This window comes from Coturnix japonica, chromosome 1, assembly GCF_054131305.1.
Source record: "Coturnix japonica strain WE chromosome 1, WE-NBRP24, whole genome shotgun sequence".
NCBI classification, from domain to species: Eukaryota; Metazoa; Chordata; class Aves; order Galliformes; family Phasianidae; genus Coturnix; species Coturnix japonica.
In genome coordinates this window covers 49,565,446-49,586,220 of record NC_140663.1, presented here as the reverse complement: position 1 = coordinate 49,586,220, position 20,775 = coordinate 49,565,446, and the positions used below count along the sequence as shown (strand labels likewise).

Here is a 20,775-nt window from a genome sequence, read left to right as displayed (position 1 = left end):
CTGCACATAACTCTAGTCACCAGTGTTTGAGAAAAATCAGTACAAGATTAAATAAGTCTGAAGATTAAGAAGGATGTGGGAAATGGACAGTATACTTTAAATTACTAAAAATGCGTGTCTGGCTTCATTTTACAGAAGGGATGGGAATTGCTTTCCATAATGTGTAAAGTAAGATACATGTCAAGGGTGGTGAAGAAAAGTTCGCCCTAGAGCACACATGGCCACAAAAACAGATGGTTTAGGAGAGAATAAAGTTAGCTTTACCTTGGGACACTAGATTTTAGCATGATGAAGCATAACTACCTCTAGTCCAGCTTCCGCACTGAAATATACTGTTGAAGGCAGAAGTGGTTTGAAAGGCCCTATATCCTTATACAATTCTAGCTGGCAATTCAGCTTTCAAAGCAACTCTGAACACATTCTTTTCCTTTGTGACCTGATGGCCTTTGTGTTTCTTTCTCTTACTCCACGCCTGCATGTCTTCTGCCATCACTGATACAAGCAGATCACACACGCAGGGATGAAAACGTGAGCCTTTGTGTTCTTGGTCAAGGCAGCAGAGAAAAAAGGAATAAGTGATTGCAACACCTTAGGCAGGAGGAGGAAAGCTTTGGCTCTTCTTGGACCTAAAGCATTCACTTTTGTTTTCACATCTATATTAGTCAAAATGGTAGCATGCTTCCCCAGCCTTGCAAGGATAAAATAGTGGAGATCCTCACCTAATTACTTCAGAAGTTCTGTTTTAGAGATCTTTTGAATTAAAAGTCTTGTTGAATAAAACCTTATGTAATATAGCAATATTACGAAGTCAGCAGACCTGACTGAATCACCTTGTTACTGATCCAGAGCTCCTCCAGTGGAAAACCAGATTACTAAGAACCAAGTCTTACTGATTTCAGTGCAGCTCCCGCTGGTGAGCATTTCCAAGGTAAGCAAATCAGGCCTCAGTGCTGCCAAACTTCATGTAGTGGCAAAAGGCTCAGGGTATTTGGCATTTCTCACCAAACTCTTCACTCACTTCCATTTAAATAAGAAATCTAAAGAAAGTGGCTCATAGTTTCATAGAAACATTGACAAGTGTGAACCCTGAGCACTCAAATGCTAGCAGGCAAATGACAAGAATGCAACATTTGCTATAAAAAAAAATAGTCTTTGTTTTTGGGGGGGTCTGTTTTGATGCTCTGTTTTGAAGACTTGGGGTTGGCAATACTGAATACAGCATTTAAAAACATCCCAGCACCCTTGTCATTCTTTTCAGTTTCTCTCTTCCTCCCCTATTATTTCTCCCACTGTGTATTTTTAAACTCTGTACAGAATTTTTGAGCCCAGAATTGGTGTGAAAGACACCAAACAAACAAGTTGTTGATACTGAATGAATGCAATATTTTTACATTTTCAAATGATTCAAAAGTAATGTAAGCTATAGACTGAAACCAGTATCAAGGCATGAATTTCAGCTACATGGTGAATAGCAATTGAGCACAATGTACAGTAATTTATTCTGTGTTTGTAAGCTACTGTTTTTCACATTAAACTGTGCAGCTCTTTCAAGTATATCTTTAAGCAGTGAAAAGGATTCAGCTGAAGCTGATAAACCTTCCCTCTTTAGGAAGAAGTCACTCAAGAGACCGCAATTATAATAATAAATAACATTTGGCTCTAATTTTCAGATTGAGTTAACTGAAATCATGGCAATGATTACTCAGCTAACATACAGTAAATGTCATCTGCTATTAACAGATATGGCAATTATGTGTAAGTAGCAAAAAAAACACCCAAAAAAACAGTGAGATGTCTTCTATTACTAATTAGTTATGTTAATACACTGGATGCATTACCCAAACATCACCACCAACTGTGCCTTTGATATGCATAGACATGAAGGAGGGAGGGAAGCTGGGAGGGAGAAAAAGGGAGAGGGAAAGATAGGAGCTTTATCCTGACAAGGACTGTTTCAACCTGCCCATGTCACCACACATAAAGGCTTTGCAGAATCAAAGCTCTCTGCTGGCCAGTCCAGTGCCAGGCATTGCAACTTTCTCCCATCAAATTTGCATATAATCTATTTCTAAGACAGAAATATAGTGTCCTGCATATATAAAGACCTCAGGACCTAAGGCTTGATTTTACAACCACCCAGGAACTGGCTTGACTCTAAGTCATGAACAGTGTGTCAAACAGCATTGCTGTGAAAGCTTAACAGCATTAGCACAGATTATTATAACTTGGTGTCTGCAGCTAAATAACTCTTGGTTCATTTTTGAAGAAATAATAGGTAGGGATATCCCAAGCTTTTCTCTGATAGGATGAGGGAATTATTTAGGTCTGTTTTCCTCCCTGAAAACCCAAAGGCTTAGAGCTCATCCTTCCTCCACTGGAGCTGGACCTGAGCAGGTCCCACTTCAAATAAGGGTTAGAACTGGGACTGGGCCAATGCTTGCCATCTCACACACAGAAGGAAACTCCATCTAGCAGGCTGCAGACCACTGCGGTTCAACTATTTTTTAAGTGGTTTGTACATAAGAAAAACAATTTCAACAGAGAACTTGAGAAAATCCTTCCATTGTGCAACTCCCCATGTACTCTGGTGAGATATCTAACTCTGCTGAGGCAGGTAACTGGCCTAAGTAGTGAAAGATGGCAGATACAAAAGAATTAAAGATATATATATTTTTTTTAATCCTGTTTTTGCTACCAAATTGAATGCTGTTATTGGTCTAATTCTGATTATAAAATTACAGAATCACAGAATCATCAAGGTTGGAAAAGGCCACTAAAATCATCTAGTACAACTGACAACCCATCACCACCATGGCCAATGACCATGTCCCTCAGTGCCACATAATGCCGAACACCCATGAAAAACACGAGTTATGACTGCTTTTTCCTGACTGCAGTTATATATAAAATATCAAATTCACGTTCAAAGATGTGCATCCATGAGTTTGTATACAGTTACACACACTGAATTATAAGGATAAAATTAAGCAAATCATAAGACTGAGCAATTAACCAAGTTCTCATAAATGAGAAATTTGGGACCCAAATTTATAAGAGAGAGAACAGGCAAGTTATTTTGGCAGATCTAATATGTTATAGTGTCAGGGGTCCCAAACTCGAACAAGTGAATAACTGTCAATCTTCACATTTTCTTGAAACATAATGAGTTCATGAATCTATTACTACTCACAGCTGAGAATCACTTCCAGACAACAGACAACCAATATAAGGTGTTTTCTTCATTTGTTGGCTGCTGGTGTATTTCACAGATTTGGGTTTATGTCCACAGAGAGATGTGTGGCAACACAAAGTGCTGGAGCACAAAATTCAGCATTCCTTCATACAAAGGAATTTTTGAACATTGTGGGAATATACACTGTGTTAAGCAGTATCAGTTATTTTTATGCCCAAAACAAAAGAAAAGCTGCAATAATTCAAGTTGAAAATGAGTCCTAGAGGAGGTTCAAAATAGAGATGACCACGTTACTGGTGCTGAAAACAGAATCTAGCAGATGAAAACTGTGATCATCTTGGGAACGTTCACTAACCTGATGTCTAATAGTGACTCAATGATAGCTCCTGGAAAAATCCTTTACAAGGGAAAAGCTGATGAAAGAAGTTTCATATTAAATTATAAAGACAGTTTCTACTCTGAGTTCCTATTTCTGATGGTATCTGAATGTCATCTAATGGCATAACGTACTTTTAAACATGGGTGGCAGAATTACAGTTGTTCAATGCCTTTATAAATTCACTTATCATTAATCTTCAGTGAATACATCCTGGCAAACATGCATGTACAAAAACATCCCTAACTGAAACTCTGGTTGCAAATAACCACAAATGTTCACATTCATAACACAACAGTACATTTTCAATCACTGGTCTTAAATTGATTTTATAACTGATGCTGTTTTGATCCCAGGATTCAAGGCAAAGCTTCTTTTGAAACCATGTAGAAAAACAGCATGCATTTTCACTACTAAACAACATGGAAGTCAGTCTCTATAGGACACAGAAATAGGTCCACTCTGCAAAGTCTAGATTAAAAAGCTATATCCCTTAAAAGCAAAGCTAGAAAAGTGCCTCACTGGCAAGCTTTTTGATTGCTTGGCATGAAAACACTTGTCATAGCACAACATGGTCACAGCAATTTAGGTAACCTGGCTGGCTCTGCACAGAAGTGCATTAGGGAATGCTCCAATGATTGACTCCTCCAGCTGACCTGTGACTGATAACTTCAACTACAACTAACAGAAGTAATAATGATTTCCACTCCTCTGGCTATATCTTAAAGGAAAATATCCAAAAGAGTTAGCAGCCTTGACTTTTTTTTTTTTGTAGAAGATCCCTGGTTGCATGAAAACCACAAGTGATGGTTTAGTCCTTTTTGGTATGTGTCATGCAATTATTACAACAAAATGAAAGTACCAAAGCTGGGTGCACTGTGCAAAGTCATGTCCCGAATCACTCGAGTGCCAAAACAGGACCACATCAGGAGGAACTGCTGAGCTACTTTCTTCAAAGAGCCCGGTCTCTTGGCAGCTACCTGCAAGAAAACAAATACATCTAACATGGAGAAATTTTCATTTCCACCATCTGATACAGATGAGTAACGTATGTATCTAACTTCCTTTTGTAAAACTGAAAAACTACTTACCATTAATTTCACATTAAAATAAACATATAACAATATATAATTTATAAACATATATACATATAACATAATAATATATATATAATATATAACATATAATATTATAATATATAATAATATGGTATTATAATATTATATATATATGCATATACATAATATATATTATAACATATATATATATATAATTTATAAACAATAAACAATTAATTTTAAAAAAGAACAAAAAACCAACCTACACAGAAATCCATCTTGCAACTATATACAAACACTGGAAAGAGGAAAGCAGAAGCACCGTTTAACTCTAAGACTGACTTTCCTTTATAAATCAGGAAAGAACTGCCCCCAAGAGCCCTAATCTTTATTTTAACCTAATGACTTACACGATCATTCATAGACAAGGAAACAACGTGTAATCAAGAATGCTTGATCTATGCTGAAAATGTATATTAGTATTTCAGTTAGAGTTTTTGTTCCTTCATGTTTTTATTGTGAATATGAATAGGCATTTTACTAGCAAAAATACTTCCCTGGTCACCTCAAATCAACTGAAAAACAGAAAAACTGTGTCCTCAAGTGAATGTTAACACAGACAATCCTCTTTACATTTGAGTGCATATAAATGAATTAGCTGGCCTACATATCTCTTTTATTAAAGTCATAAAATGACAATCCAGATTATCATTTTCATTTGCACTACAGAGTTAGAACAACTCTGAACACATCTCACCATACTTCTGAAGTATTGATTTGACTGAAAATCTTAGCGCTGTTCCATTCTTAAATATTTTTTGAGTTGGATAGACAAGAGCAGAGTGAACCAGGATGCTGAATGTGAGCAGTTCTCATACTGTGCACAAAAGGTGGTGACATTTTATCCACTGCTGCTTTCCTTCTGCTTACTACACAGCTTCACTTTCTCTTTTTCTGTTATTGCTAATAATGCACGACCTGAACAGAGTTCATAAAGTGTGTTGGTGACTCAAGTCCTTTCTCCTTACCAACCTTTACAACACATCTGTCCACCATGGAATCCAGCCACTCAATGTATGACTCAATGGGGGACTGCTCCTCCAGAAGGTGATCAAACTCCTGATACACTGGCAGACAAAACAAAAACAACAGCCCACTTCAGTGCTTGAATTCCACTTACTGCAAAAGAGAAACAAAATCTTTAAAAGCTGCCAATAACATGACCAACTTGCTATGTTTTTTTGTTTGGTTGGGTTTTTTTGATTTTTTTTTTCTCTTTATAATGGATTGTTTGGCCATAACAAATATAACTTCCTTGGTGCTGATCCAGTAATTTTTCCCAGTCTCCATCTTGCTTCTGCTGAAAATGATAGAGTAATTGGAAATGGCATTTAAGTGTGAGCAAATCAGGACCTATTGTTTAAAGTTCTTCTTTGGATTTAACCTTCAGCTGTCTGTGGTGCCCGGAAGTAAAACATTTATGGTGTTTTCTACCAAGAGTGTGAAGCTACCTTGACCCTGCTGATGAAAAAAGGTCATGCGTGAAATTGATTTAGAAACGCATAAGGAATCTTTTAAGTATCAAGTGGATGAGTATTGTTGATAGTGCTCTCATCTGTATAATGCTTTAGTTGCAAAAACATTATTTAACTGCTGCAAATCATCTGTTTGCAATGACAGACACACACAAAGAAGTTCCATAAACTTCTACTTCTTCAAAACAAATTGCTACCAATTTACAAATGCTATGAAAAAGAGTTTCAAAAAGCAACACAAATACTTTTTAACCTCCCCAAAGTTAGCAAATTCATACTTCAGTACTGAAAGTAAACAACAATATAGTAATTAAACTGCAGCTCTTAAAACTGCAAGTCTCCAGTTTATTAATGAGAATCAATGGCTAAAAGGCAAAGAATCATGAGCTGTGATGCTTTAAGAAACTGTTCTTCAACCCAGCTAAAATAAAAGGCCCAGTAAATCAAGAAGAAAGATCCTTTCTACCTGATGTGTCACAGGATGATCTCAATGTGCTATGCATTTCCATTTATGCTTAATTGCAAATAACAAGGATTAAGAAATTCCCACCATAGGAGGCAGATAGTGGGGGAGGTGGAGGAGACAAGTTTAGGGGTGATAGCTGGAAAAGTGAGCCAGGGAGACTGTTTGAGATTAAAACAAAGAAGGAGCTCATTGGTCTAAATGGAGCAATAGCATCCCATGATGAATTAGCAAGATAAGCAGAAAAGCATTTGCGCTGCACCTGATTAAAACTTTAACTTACACTTGCAAAGGCTGGATGGTCAGAAACCTTAGTCATAGAAGAAGGGAAATAATGCTGTTTGGGCTGCCTTTATCTTGTTTTGTTGTTTTACTGAATGCTCAGCCTCTCTTTATTCAGGATAAGATCTCAGAGAAATCCAAATGTTGTCTTCTTATCTGAGTATTTGGCTGGACAGAAACTGCCAACAGATGCAGTAATTCCTATGCTGTGCAATGAGTGGAGCAACAGTAGAAAAACAAATCAGTTGCCTGCTTTGGCAATGCAGGAACATTGCAATGGTGAAGCACTGCAACCTGCAAACTGCTGTTTGAGAAACGTAGTTGCTTAGCCTTTACTGACTGTTAAAAAAACTTCAATGGGATCTGAGAACAAGGGGAATAAAGAAGAAACCAGGTCAAAGGCAGCCACTGTACCTGAGCAACAAATAGCTTCTCATCTACCCAATGATTTAATGTTTCACTCTAACTTAACTTATAGGCTTATGAACTTTTATTATTATTATTTTTTTTTTCATCTGAGAGGTAGTACCTGAAAATTGTACTTTCACGGTTCCTTATGCCAAGAATGTGCAAGCAGGCCTTTTTGCATGTGATGAAAGTGTAACCTTTGAGATGCTCTTTAGCCAAGTAGAAAATACATCAACATTGAGGGAAAAAGCTCTAAGACTTAGAATAATCTCTCTATATATTTGACATTTCTGTGGGATCCCATATGGAAAAGTGACTGTTCAAATCCATCTGCATTCAAGAAACTTCCATTTGATTTGACAACATTAAGTTTGTATTTAAATATTCAGCACACATATACAAATATTTCCTAAACAGTGAGAATTTTCTGAATGAGAGCCAAAACTACTACTACTAGGGCTTATACTGCTTATAGAGCTGCTACTAGGGATCATAACTTTGAGAATTCATTACTTTTTGGTCAGTGGGTGGATGCTGGGTAGATACTGAATACATAACAGATGGCAGAAAAATGTATCAAGCTTCTATACTCCATTCTCACTGTGTACTACTCCCCCTGTTGCTATGTCAAGTTTCAGACTTTTAAGAATTGAAGAGCACCATGTAAAGAGGTGAATCAAGGGTTCAGAAGGACAGGTAAGAATACAGAGCACATCACACTGGAAAGGTAGCAGAGGATATAAGACCCATTCGTAGAAAGGAGAGAAGACTTTTAGTGTCGCCATAGTGAGAGAAGATGGGTGTGAGAGAAGAGCTGAGGTCAGCTTTGTAGGGCCCAGTGTACAAGTGAATGTATCTCCCTTCCTCTTTCTTGCCACACACTGAAAGAAACACCCCACTAGCAAATGTGCCCATGCAGGGCATCCACAAGTAGTACCCAGGTGGATCCCCATTAAAGCTGGTCATTAGAGACACAACTGTTCCTAAGGCGTGAGAGAAATACAACAGGTGGGTTTGAAGGGAACTGAAGTTACTAACGACACCAAAGACAAAGATAAGATAGTCATTTCCAGTGCCTTGGAGGAACAAACTCCGTGTGCTTAGGGTTAAACCTAAGCTTACAGACACATTTGTTTGACAAGGCAAATCAATTTTTATAAATGCAAAATAAGATCTTTGACTATGAAACCAATTTGCCAGCATCTCCAAAGCCAGTTTTCAGTTCAGGCCTTTCACTACATTACAAAGAATCTAAATTAGTCAATTAACTTGCTTAATACAGTACATTTATTTATTCATAAAAGTTCGGGGTAAAAGCTTCATCCCATCAGATTCCTTTGTTTAAGAAAATACCATGTTAAATGGAGCTATTTACAAATAAAATTTTCAAGGGACTCAAGTACACAGCCATCTGGGGGTAAAAGCATTCAAAAGACAGTTCCCCCACAGTTTTACAGCGGGGTAGACTGACTTCATTATCGCCAGTGGCCTATGTATAGATTTACTTTGCTCATGTTCATAGCAAAAAAAACCCAACAGCCCTCAATTTTGGTACATGTTCTGTGCCGCTGCTTTTTCTAGATACTAGAAAGAAAGTCTGTAATGAAGGAGTGCCTGGATATATGCCTTATAATACAAGACCTTGAAAAAGATTTGCCTGCCGTTTTGAGACATGTCTCCTTATTTATCTTAAGTAAATGAATGGCTGCAAAAACATTACTTTCACTGATGTTTTCTTTTCCAACAACAAACCAAGGTTCACCTGGCTTTATTTGAGGGTTCATCTCTTACATTGTATGATGAGTTTTCTGTGCTCCTCCCGTGAGTCCTCCATAGTATAGAGGGTTTGTTTGGTAATGCTATTCAGATCCACATTCCTCCAGTCCTCTAGCATTTGAAAAGTGATGTCTGCACTGTGGATCACCGTTCTCGATGCCTGTAATCCAATCCAATTTATTCATTAGTTCATGGTTTATTTGGTTAAAAAATAACCTTTATCCCTTTTTCCGCTTCCTTAGCTAGGCTCACTAAATTGATTCTCCTCATTCAACCCGACCCACCAAACTGATATCTTATGTAAGTTACTCGGCCCTCTTGCCACAGGGAATTTTGAAATCAGTTTGCCTTGTTCAATTAACAGCAAATATTTTGCTCTCACTCACCACAAACCCAAATAAGCAACCCTAAATCTGGACTCTTCAAATTAAAACAGCTCCATTGATTTTTCAGTTTGCTTGAGGTCAAAACCAAAAGCAATAGCAAAAATGAAACCAAAACCCAAGGAACCCTACAAGGGTTTGCAAATCACCCTCTCCCACACTGTGAAGACTCCCATTCTTCCTTCAGTCACAAGAAATAGCTGAAGATTATTTGCCTCTCTATAAGATCTGCCTCCTGGCTGGTTGATGCAGGGTTCTGCTGGTTACCCTGGGGTGCTGAATATCCTTTCAAATGTAGAGCTTTAAAACTGATAAGGAAAGCAAACTATCTGCTCCAGTATATATGTAAAACCCCAAATAATTCAGTGCATCCTCTCCAATTTTGTGCTACATAGAATATGGCCTCGTTAATTTTTCATATGTAATTGTCACTTAAAGTAGCTGGTGAAAGCAAACTCTTCAGGGTGATTTTCTTACATTCCCTTGCTGTGGTTGTAAAAATATTTTCATTTAAAACCCAAGTGGTTCAACCCTTTTGTTTTTAACTAATTTAATTTTCATTTATAATACGCAATTAAACTTGGAAGCTTTTGTCAGACATATATGAATTATTCTGTCTCAGTAATAGTCCTGATTCAACTGCACTGAAACCAATGGATCATCCATCACTTATGTCATGGTAATGAACTAGTTCATCAAATCAAATCCTAAATTTGTTTCAGGAAAGTTTTCTGCTTAATTTAATGATCAGTGGCTTCCAGCTCTCTAGCAAAGTATTTTTGTTGATTAGTTCTTGATTTTGTAAAGATGATCATAGTAAATGGTGGGAAGAAACTGCTAACATGAACTCTTCCTCTTTGAGTAAAGTCCATCTTGTCGATTTAATGAATTATTTTACAAATCCGTAAAAATGGCATTTGGCTAATTCAGGTAACTGAAATATATACTTGGCAGAGATGATTCAGTGATGTCTGTCGCCGGAGTATTTGTGAGAATCTTCTGGACACTGTAGGAAAGAGGAGATATTTACTTACATACAGTGTTAAATAAATAAAATAATTAATATCTGAAAATTCTGAATTAAAATCAGTGCTGAAAAAACATATCCATTTGTTTTACATTCAATTGTAGCAACATCATGTTTGCATGAATAGCACAGTTTTAACTTAGTTTAAGCCTTGACCTATAACCTTAAATCTGGACACTCAATCAGTTTTACAGAGGCATATTACAAGTGATGATTTATGGATGCTGTGAATAACAAGAGGACAAGAGAAACACAGAGGACAATGGAAGAGCTTTGCTTGTTTAGCATAGCAAATTTTCTCTTATACACAAAAGAGCTGAAAACCATAAAGACAACTGTTTAACGGGAAGAAAAATGTTGGTGCAAGAACAAGTGGGCAAAACATAATGACAATAATATTATATCAAGAAATTAGAAAAGTTTTCTGAGTCTCAATGCAAACAATTTTTGGAGGAGCCTTCCGACTGGACTAAGAAAGGAGCTAATATCTGAAATAGTTTCTGGTAAAATTTGCTCAAAGTTTCTAAAAGTGATTACATGACACACTAACGTTCTATGGCATAAAAGGGCCCAGGAGGTACTTGCTATCTCTCTTTATCCCTTTCCAAGATTATTTGGATCCTGTATTAAGATACTTTCTGTACTTGGAAACTGAAATTTTAAAATGTTTTATTGACCATATTTTGTCTGAATTATACAATTTAAGGACTGCAAATACAACTAAGATTTGCAGTTACTCCATTCAGTAATTCCTTTGATCACAACTTTTGATTAGGAGGAAAACATTGCAGAAATGACAAAGGCTCATGTATGTGCTAGGATGGGCTCAATTTTTTTTCTTATAAAATCACAAAAGACCTGCAGAGCGAACCAAACAGGCCTTAGATGCAGTCACAGAGTAGGAGTTCCGTCTGTGCTGTACACAGAGGCAGTTAAAGAGCATTGTTCAAGAATGAGTAGAAAGTGCACCGTCTTTCTCCCAGCAGAACCTTTTGCAGATCCTTGATATTTTTGAACAGAGAGAGATGTAAAGTATGTTCTCAGCTCTGACTTTCTGTAACTTTGAAAACAAGTTCATAAACAACACGCAAAATCCTAAAATGAGTTTTTCCAATTCACATCCTAGAGTGTTCTCTGTAAAATATACTTCCAATTTTCCGTGCTGATCAAAATACTTAATCCTTCTCCTAAATTAGTTTTCTTTTTGGTTTTTTTTTTTTTGTTTTTTTTTCCCCCCTTTAACTTTGTGGTGTGGAATTTAGTGCTCATGAAAGGCAAAGAATTGAGAGCTGTGAAATAAAGCAGGCTTTATCAATAGGTGATGTGCACTGCAGGCATCTACAAAGCATGTCTGAATAGGGCTAGTGCCCTTTCCTGTGGTGACAGGGTAATTTGATCTCCTTCATTTTTAACTCTGGCACTTTTTTGAGCAAGGGCCTCAGGCTGTATTCAAATTGTGCTACCCTAAAGGTTTGTTTAATAATTTTCTGTGCCTACTATCATCCCTAATGTTTGCTTACTATCAACAAAGTTAATTTCTTATCGGAACTCACAAGAAAGGAAAAGTAATTTTTCTTACTTCAAGCAGTGCCTTATTTCACTTAAATGAAATTGGTTCTCACGAGCAAGTGGAGATTGGAAGTGAATGCAAAATTTACAGTGCTGTCAGTATTTAATTCTTAAAAGACCTCTAGGTTCACTTTCAATTAATTTGTAAACATTAACATTACATGTTTTCCAGATTAATAGGAGATATTTGGCAATACTTACATTCAAATTTGATATTTCGTAGGTTTTCTGGCAAGTCATGGAGAGCTACTTTCAGCCACTCATCCAGTTGCTTTGCAAATTTTCTGATCACCTGTGTTAAACTTAGAAGAGAAATCAATACATCAGAACATTTACTCTGTGTCTTCAGCTGTGAACATGTGAAGACTATGGGTCAGTTATTTACACCTCACTATTATGCAGAGTTGCTGAACGTGTTTTGGTCTGTAGACATGAAGGAAAACTTCTGAAAACCTTTACAGAAAAATGTAACACCACAGAGAATGAAAGTCTCTGTACTGCGCTGTATTGATACTTACAAATGATTTTTGTTTTTAAGCTTAAGATAAAATCATAAAATCATAAAAAACATAAAATCACATTAATTTAAAAAAAGACAACAAGAGATCAAGCCTGGGATTTCAGGTCATTTGTCCCTAAATTTATACAAATGGACACAGACACATTAAGTGAAGCAATAACCAACCATGCTCCAGACTGAAGCCAATGAGTGGGTGGCTGTGACAGGCAGGAATTTCTAGACCATACGTAGGGGCAAAGCAAAACCTGCCTACTGCCTTTAGCACTCAAGATACGTGCACACTCTAGCACTCAAGATGCATAGACAGGGGAAATATGCGAGGAACTTTACTTCATTCTGTCAGGCAGCCATTCTGTTTGTACTCCAACATACACTGCAGATGACAGAGGTGGTAAAATAACTGTTGCCATAAACCTGATCTGCTTTGCAGGGACACCTATGATAGGGGATGGATGGCATCTGTTGCATCCTCTAAAACGTGTTTTTCTCTGTACCGCCAACATTAATTCCCAGGAAGTTCCTCAGAGGATTCTGGCTGAGTCAGCAAGATTTCCTCCAGGAACTTCCATTGCAGTGAGACCCTTCTTCGCCCCCTCCAGTGCAGGCTATGGCTTAATAGCCACAATCTGGCCCTTTATATGCATTACAAAAGTCTATATTCACACTCAAGTCTCTCCTTATTTGCTATGAAAGAACTAAGCAGCTTGAGAAAAGGACTGCTGTTCTGTTTAATCCTTCCAATGAAATAGATTTTTCTTTTTTTGTTTTTTTTTTTTTGGGGGGGGGGGGGGTGGGACCTAAAAGGGGGGATGAGGGGCAAAGCCTGTAAAAACGAACATATCTTATCAAGGAAATCCCATGCTTATAACAAGTTTCTCATGGAAAAAAAAATACTTTGTCTGTACTTTAGCAGTCATACGCTGCAAACAGCATTCACCAATTTAGGAGTGTAGAATGACATCTTGAAAACATTTGCTGTAATTAGAGCTGCATTAAAATCCTGAAGGCCAAGTACACAAAGCCAATAATAAACTCTTAGAGGAATAAACTAAACAAATAATTTAACCTCGGGAAAGCATCAAATAATACTAAAGATGAATAAATATTTAGAAAAAGGATGTTTCCTGACGTTTATATTGGGAAAATCAAAGGGAGGAATAGGTTGACTACACTCAGTGATTCCACTTTTTGCTCTGAAATGTTGATCTCTGTTCTATATGTTAGGATTTCTTGGACTCAGATGTACTCCAGGTAGGAAGAGAAAAGATGAGCTCTACCTTGTGGATTGGCAAAGAAAACTGAGCACTGGAACAAAGGAGTCAAATAATTGTTAATATTAATGAAGTGATCTTAAAATAAGCCTGCATCTGATCATCACAGTATAGCATTTAAATTAATCCAGGTTGTCTGAGACTTCTCAAGTATGATCTTCATATTTTCTGCTCTTGGCAAGCAGAATAACAATTGGGTTCCAAGAGTGTAAACATGGACTAATACTTAGGTTGCAGTACCTGAATATGCAAAGGACTATCTACAAACAGGGCAGCCTGGCCAGCTTTTTGTCACTGTTGTTCTGAGTACTGTTATGTTGCTATGCCAGATTAGCAGAAAAGTGTCTGAAACTGTCAGAAAATGGAGGAATGTGTCATTCTGCAGCCTGCAGATTTCTGATATTCCCTGAAAGCTGGGATGTGACTGTCGGCTTGATGTTAATAAACCAACAAGAAAGTCTTATCCTTTATCACACAAAAAATGTCACACTTTTCTCAACACAAGTGTTGATGAAATCAAAATGCTTCTTCACAAACATGTCAGCGTTCAGCTCCTTTGAACTGGAATGTGATTTAAACTTGGGTGGAACCAAGCAGCTTTCTGAGAACTGGTGCCATTTGTGAAGATACATATTAAAGACAGCTGAGCTATGTAGAAGTGGTCAATGCAGTCAGTTCTACTGACCTGTCGGGTAGTGCTTGCAGTACTGTTGGCATCAAAACTCCAGAAATTGCTTTGTACAAAATCGAGTCACAGACTCCAACTATATTCACTACAGTTGAAGAACCCAGTACAGGCAGCATATGAGGAGGCATCCCTTGCCAAAAGTGCAGAAGAAAACTTTGAACCTGCAGTGGTGAGAAGGAGCAGGGACATGTAAGAGAAAATAACAAAAGCCCACACATACTTTTTTCTTTAAATGATCCTGTTTAGATATACAGCACAGATGAGGTATATTTCCTAACTAGACAGGCTTATACTTAACCTGGAGCAGAATGAGATAATGAACCAAAGGTCAAGGAGGCTTTCCAAGCTGGAGACAGGGTATGTTCCTACATCTTAGAGGCACATGGGTACCACAGTATTTTCACATTCCATCCCACAAGTGTAACTCCCTGGCTTCCACATATCCTTTTTTTTTTTTTTTTTTTTTAACCTTTTTCTTTCTGCTCCTGTATACAAAGTAATGAACCTAAGGCTTGGTGTGGGGAGGGACAGGAAGATAGCACACAGTGAGGGGGGCCAATAAATTATTATGCATTAATTTTGAAAACAAACACTTCAGAGATCTTAAAAGCTGTTACTGTGACTAAAGAAAAAGCTGCAATGACTTCTTTCTTCTATGAAGGAAAGTGGAAAAAGAATGGAGAAGGGCAAAAAAGATAATAGGGAGGAAATTTCAGACACAAAAAAGATGCATCTGAAAACTGCCATTTAGGAAATAGAGGTGTTACTAAATGAATGGTGACCAATGAATTCTGCAGAGGTCAGCACACCAGCGTTTCTATGTGATAACCTTTTTACACACAACCTGTAACTGCAACCAGACACAGTAAATAACATTTGTCATTTATATCTTGTTACTGTTCAGCCCCTCCTCCACCACTGATCCTGACAGATTCCCTAGAAAAAGATACCATCCTTCTCTGAAGAAAGTATTTGGACACTGATCCAGCAAAAGCCCCTGAATACGTGTGTTCTCACCAAATCAGTGGGCTTGGAGTGAAAGGGCCAAGGGGTTTGGTTTTCTCTAACCTGTACATCACATTTAAATACTTCTTCATGCTTCTGGGTTCCCACTTAAACGTGGTTAGGAGAAGATCTAAGAGATGCATTGGAAAATGTGAGAGAAGTAAAATAATACTAAAACAATTTTCCTACAAGGAAGAACCTAGATTGGTGCAATGGCTTAAGAGAGCCTCAGCTTTAAATCAGAAGAGTGGAAGAGCTAGGATGAGATAGAAATAAGGAAGGAATACTCTGCTTTAGTTCAGAATGCAGAGTCAAAAGACCCATTTCCTCTGATTTTCCAAGTTATATTTGAATGAGGCCCTCAGCATCTCTATGGTCAGATTTGCTTTCTTAGAAAAGAAGATTTCTCCACATGTGATATAAAACTTTGCAGTCCAGTAATGTTTGATATTTGTAGCCATTCACCTCTAGTTATAGGACTGTATGCATGCATTACCAGAAGACCCTCAGATTCACCTTGAAATCCAGCAGGTACAAATCTTATCCATTTCTAATGAATCATAGCAACTGTTGAGGAGTGTGTGTGCTCCTGGCTGCACTGCAAAACAACTGAGGAACTGGAGACTGTAGGTACACGTTTATGGGGATGTCTGAGAGGCTCTAGGCCCCCCATCTCCATGCACACTGTTAAGAGACTAGCAGAGAACATCGTTTTGGCTGTGGCACCTCACCTGGGTTTGTGCTGAACACTCAGAGGAATTCCTTCAAACAAAGCTCAGTTCAAACTTAAAAGTTAGGAAAGCTGTGATGAATACACTTCTTGAGGTGTAAGATCTGGATTATCAACATCTAGTAAGAGGATACTGCCACCTTAATCCTAACGGAGAGTCAAGACCATTCCCACTGCTTTCATTCTTCTTAACTCAAATGGTGGTATAAGTGAGATTTAATGCTATCAATGATCTATGTACTCAAGAATAGCTATTCTTCATTATTCATGAAAAGGATTAGCCAACACAAAACCACATGTTTGTAATATCAAATTCAAAATAAGCTCTCAGATCCATTCATACCTTACGTATTATTAAACTACAACTGCAGTTTCTAACCATACCTCATCAAAGTTTGCTCTTATTACAGTGTCTAGTATCCTCTGACAGTGAGTTCTATACATCATAATAAAGGTAGAAACCTGAAAAAGAATGAGAGGGAGACACACAAAAGATCATTCTACTTCAAGAAATCTGCTTTAAAAGCTATCAGAATATAGAGCACAAAAAAGTAAGTTTTTTCTTACCTATGCACAATTGCAAAAATAATGACATCAGAGTCTAGTTAGATTAGCTTTAACATAAGTTTTCTTCTTAAAGGTAAATTCCCCCTTTGAATTCATGAATTTTTCTGTGTCAATGAGAATCTTCAAATGTAAGAGGAGCAAAAAACCCCAGTGGGATCAAAGACAAGAATGTGGCCCTAATTAGGACATAAAGGACTATAAAACCCTAGTCTTTTGTCCACTTTACATTGATACTACACATGGTGAATAGCATCAGAAAACTAGCAAGCTCAGCCAAGAACAGTCAGGTCACTTTTGTCATAGGTGCAGACAGGATTCTTTTAATTTCCAGCCTAGAAGGATAAGAAACACATTAAATTCCTCTCCCCACAAGAAAGGATTGGATTTGTTTTTCAGTTTGCCAGCAAGTGGGTCCACATATTGCTAAAACAGAAAACGGGGGTCTTGTTTTTGGTGATTTAACCAGTAACCATCCAAGCCTTTCCTAAAATGTAATACAAATTTGAAAGAAGAGTGTGCATAGGCTTAAGATATGCTCTACATCTGATAGCATACACTGCTATACTAAGGGAAGATACTTACTATTATAAGAAGCAATGAAACTCCCCATAAATAAAGTCAAAGCATTATTGAACTTAATCTAATTTAAATTCTTTATATTTTAGACAAAGTTTGCATCCAAAGCAGGGAAAAAAGGATACAGAACAAGCTGAGAAAACATTTCCAAAGTGTTACCTTCTCCTCTGGCAGACTGGCTGGCAGATTTAGATCTTTGACATTTGGAAACTCTGGCAGTAACGTTCCCAGTTTGGATCGTGGTGAATATGCCACTGTCTGTTTGGTCACTTCTTTTTTTCCTGTTTCATTGACCCAGGCTGCTCCTTTTTTAGAATACATCACATCATAATACTGTGAGTTTTCTTTCACTGCAATCCCATAATAATGGTACCTGATACACAGAGAGGTACATTTCATGAAGTAGATTGTTTAATAATCATTTTAAAAGGATATGGGAGTAAAAGAAATGGACAGTGCTAATAATCTCTATAGCAAAACAGACCTCGTGATAGTTTCTGTATCATTAACAAGCATTGATTCAGTAGCAGAATATTGTGATAATACACTGGGTTTTCCAATTTCTTTCTTTTGGTAAAAGCAGCTCTCTTAGAGTTAATAAAGCTGACTGTTGCAAGGCAGAAAATTAACAGAGTTCTGTGTTGTTGTTGTTTTTTCCCTTAAGATTTAAAAGCATGTCCTAAAGCTACTTGCTGGCAGAGTTGTGCTGTGCAGCTGCTCCTTTAGTTTAGCAGTAAGCAGAGGTACAGCCCCTCTGGTCTGGCCCTTCTGTTGTTATTTCTTCTCAGACTGTCGAGGGCTGCTTTGATCCCTGAATAGCACAAGTCTTTATCACAAACAAACTGATCAGAAATGTTTCAAAACCTGAAAGCACTGCAATGAAAGGGGGGGGAGGGGGGGGAAGGAGGGGAGGGGAAAGCACGTCTGCTTGAAAGCAATGAACAGCAAAAAATGTACAGTTCAAAACGATGTGCCTTGTAACTTAGCATCATAATTGGTCTTATTGGTCTTGGATCAGCACAGGATACTACACAATGCCGTAACTCTGCCTGTGCAGAGCACAGTGGGTGTTACACGGTGTAGTCTTATGGACTAGTGGCCTTATGGCATATGGTTGTGCCATGGCTTAGCATTATTATAGGTGTTAATGGGAGCACTCGTTATCCAAGCTAACCCTTGCATCAAAGCAGCAGAGACAATCTCATTCACTCCATGATTTTGCTAACATTTACTTCATTTTCTCAGCTGTAAGCCCCATCACCACTTCAACTAAATTTTTAGTGGTTACAAAAGGCAACATAAAATCATATTGCTCTTGTACCTTTGCCTCTGTTTTCTTAAAGGGAATTTTCAACCATCTTCCAGTTCTCTCCTTACAGCCTATCAGACCAAGATGAGACTTTCACTTCTGCATCCAGCTGTGGTGGGAGGAAAGGGGACCATCTCCAGATGTTTGCCATCCTCCCCAGATAGTTACTGTTTTCAGAGTGCTACAGGCAGATCAGTTCACTTGATTGACCCTGGTTTGCTTTAGAAAAATCACCTGGTTTTACTGACATCAGTTCAAATAGTGAAAGAGCAGTGTCTAATTGATTATAGCTTAAGCTAAGGTGATTTTTTTTCTAGAGCAGCTTCACTCATTGACACGCAAATCGGTGCATGCTATAATCTCCAACAGAAAGTAGTGGCAAATAGCTGGAAGCCCTAATCTTGTCTACCAGCACAGATGGGCTGAGAGGAGGCCTGGGGAGCTGCAGGATTCTCGTATGTGCCACCCTTACCATTTTGAATGAGGGCGTTCCATATCATCCATCAATAAATGAAATAAAAATAAAAGCTATCTTGAACTCAATATTGAATAATTCAGGGGAGATTTATTAAAATATTAATCTGACATTATTTGAATAAGATTTCCTTCCTTCAATGCCTTAAAAAGCTGCACTATCTGCTCCAAATCTGCATGTCAGGGCTTAGACCAAAATGTACATTCCAGACCAGAAGTCAGGCTCCAGATCCATCCTACTCTGTTACAGACAGCTGATGGCAAGTTTTTGCTTGGATACCATTGCTGTGCATGTCACATGTTTCACTGGCTTTATTTGAATAGGATCCTTACTGCTTTGTGCCTGTTAAAAGGACAAGCCAGGGCGAAGGACACTGAGAAGGCTGATGCAGCCAGACGTTCCATGTGCCAAGCTGCACCGAATGGTACACCAGCCATAGAAGTTTGTTGTTTTTTGTTTGTTGTTTTTTGTTTTTTGTTTTTTGTGGGTTTTTTGTTTTTTTTTTGGTGGTTGTTTTTTTGCTTAAGCAGTAACAACTCCTGTTTGCAGTTCACGCTCACAGTTTGATCGTGGCTGTCGTGCATGCACTGTGTATAACAGCCATACAGCCTACTTTCTTACATCCTGTGAGCTTGGTATGTCTGGGGATGGGCCAATGGAAGGAGGAAGATATTTGGAAATGCGACCATCCCAAACGGCAAAAAATCATTGGTGCAGTTTACAGATAGTCTTAGCATGTTTTTGCTTTTCTTTAATCATTTCCAACAGCAAGAAAGAAGAGAAAGTGACAACAACTAACCATCCACAATCAAACTGAAATCAATAAACAGGTCTTGAAAGTTTGATCTGTAAGGAAGTAACAGGCAGATCACACCATCATTTTTGCAGTAAACAGAATAATCTTTCCTTTCATGGACCCACAATCTACAGAACAAGTCTTAGAGAAAGAAGTAAAACTCCCTTCACGCCATACAGTTCCTATTAGTTTAAGTAACCGCTTGTGTATATAATTGAAGATTTTCAAGCTCTAGTACAGAAAGAAATGAGCTTTTCTATTCAGATGCCTTCTCATGGCTCACCTGTGGTAGAACTCTTTCTAAGCTCAGCATGATAGAGAACAGCTGCACACTTACAGCAATAAACCCAGCTGCAAAAGAGAAAGCCTCACAACAGATGACCAAGAGTGGAGTGACATTGGAGCTCTGAACTTTGAAATATTGCAAGGAAGCCATGCTATAAAAAAACTGAGTGTGAAGCCAGATGATCTCAGCCACTTCTGTGGTTGAGTTTCCTTGGCAGTAGCAAGGAAATGGAATGAAAATCATACTGGCAACAATTGGTCAGCACAGTAGGTGATAAAAGGATTGAAGTGTTAATGCATAAAGTAATTTATTTACATAACAGAACTGAAATGCAATCAGATGTTTCTGAAAATAAAAACAGACCTCAGTTATAGCTGTGCTGGGTCTAGCAAGGAGTGTATGTGTTGGTGTATTCATTGCAAAGAAGTACAGTGTGCATGTGAGAAAGACAAGTGGACAGTGAGGTAAATTGAGAGCTGGCT

At 37.9% G+C, this 20,775-nt stretch overlaps 1 protein-coding gene across 3 annotated transcripts in view; it reads right to left on the bottom strand.

Annotated features, from left to right (window-relative positions):
* RFX4 (regulatory factor X4) overlaps nt 1-20,775 on the bottom strand; it is an 80,259-nt gene that overhangs the window by 20,580 nt on the left and 38,904 nt on the right. For all 3 annotated transcript variants that reach the window (XM_015864007.3, XM_085518913.1, XM_015864018.3), the window contains 8 exons: nt 17,587-17,800; nt 16,669-16,746; nt 14,547-14,710; nt 12,272-12,372; nt 10,422-10,480; nt 9,107-9,251; nt 5,660-5,754; nt 4,432-4,549 (listed from right to left, as the gene is read on the bottom strand). In XM_015864007.3, coding sequence (XP_015719493.1) covers nt 4,432-4,549; nt 5,660-5,754; nt 9,107-9,251; nt 10,422-10,480; nt 12,272-12,372; nt 14,547-14,710; nt 16,669-16,746; nt 17,587-17,800 — 974 coding nt within the window. The remainder of the gene's footprint in view (nt 1-4,431; nt 4,550-5,659; nt 5,755-9,106; nt 9,252-10,421; nt 10,481-12,271; nt 12,373-14,546; nt 14,711-16,668; nt 16,747-17,586; nt 17,801-20,775) is intronic.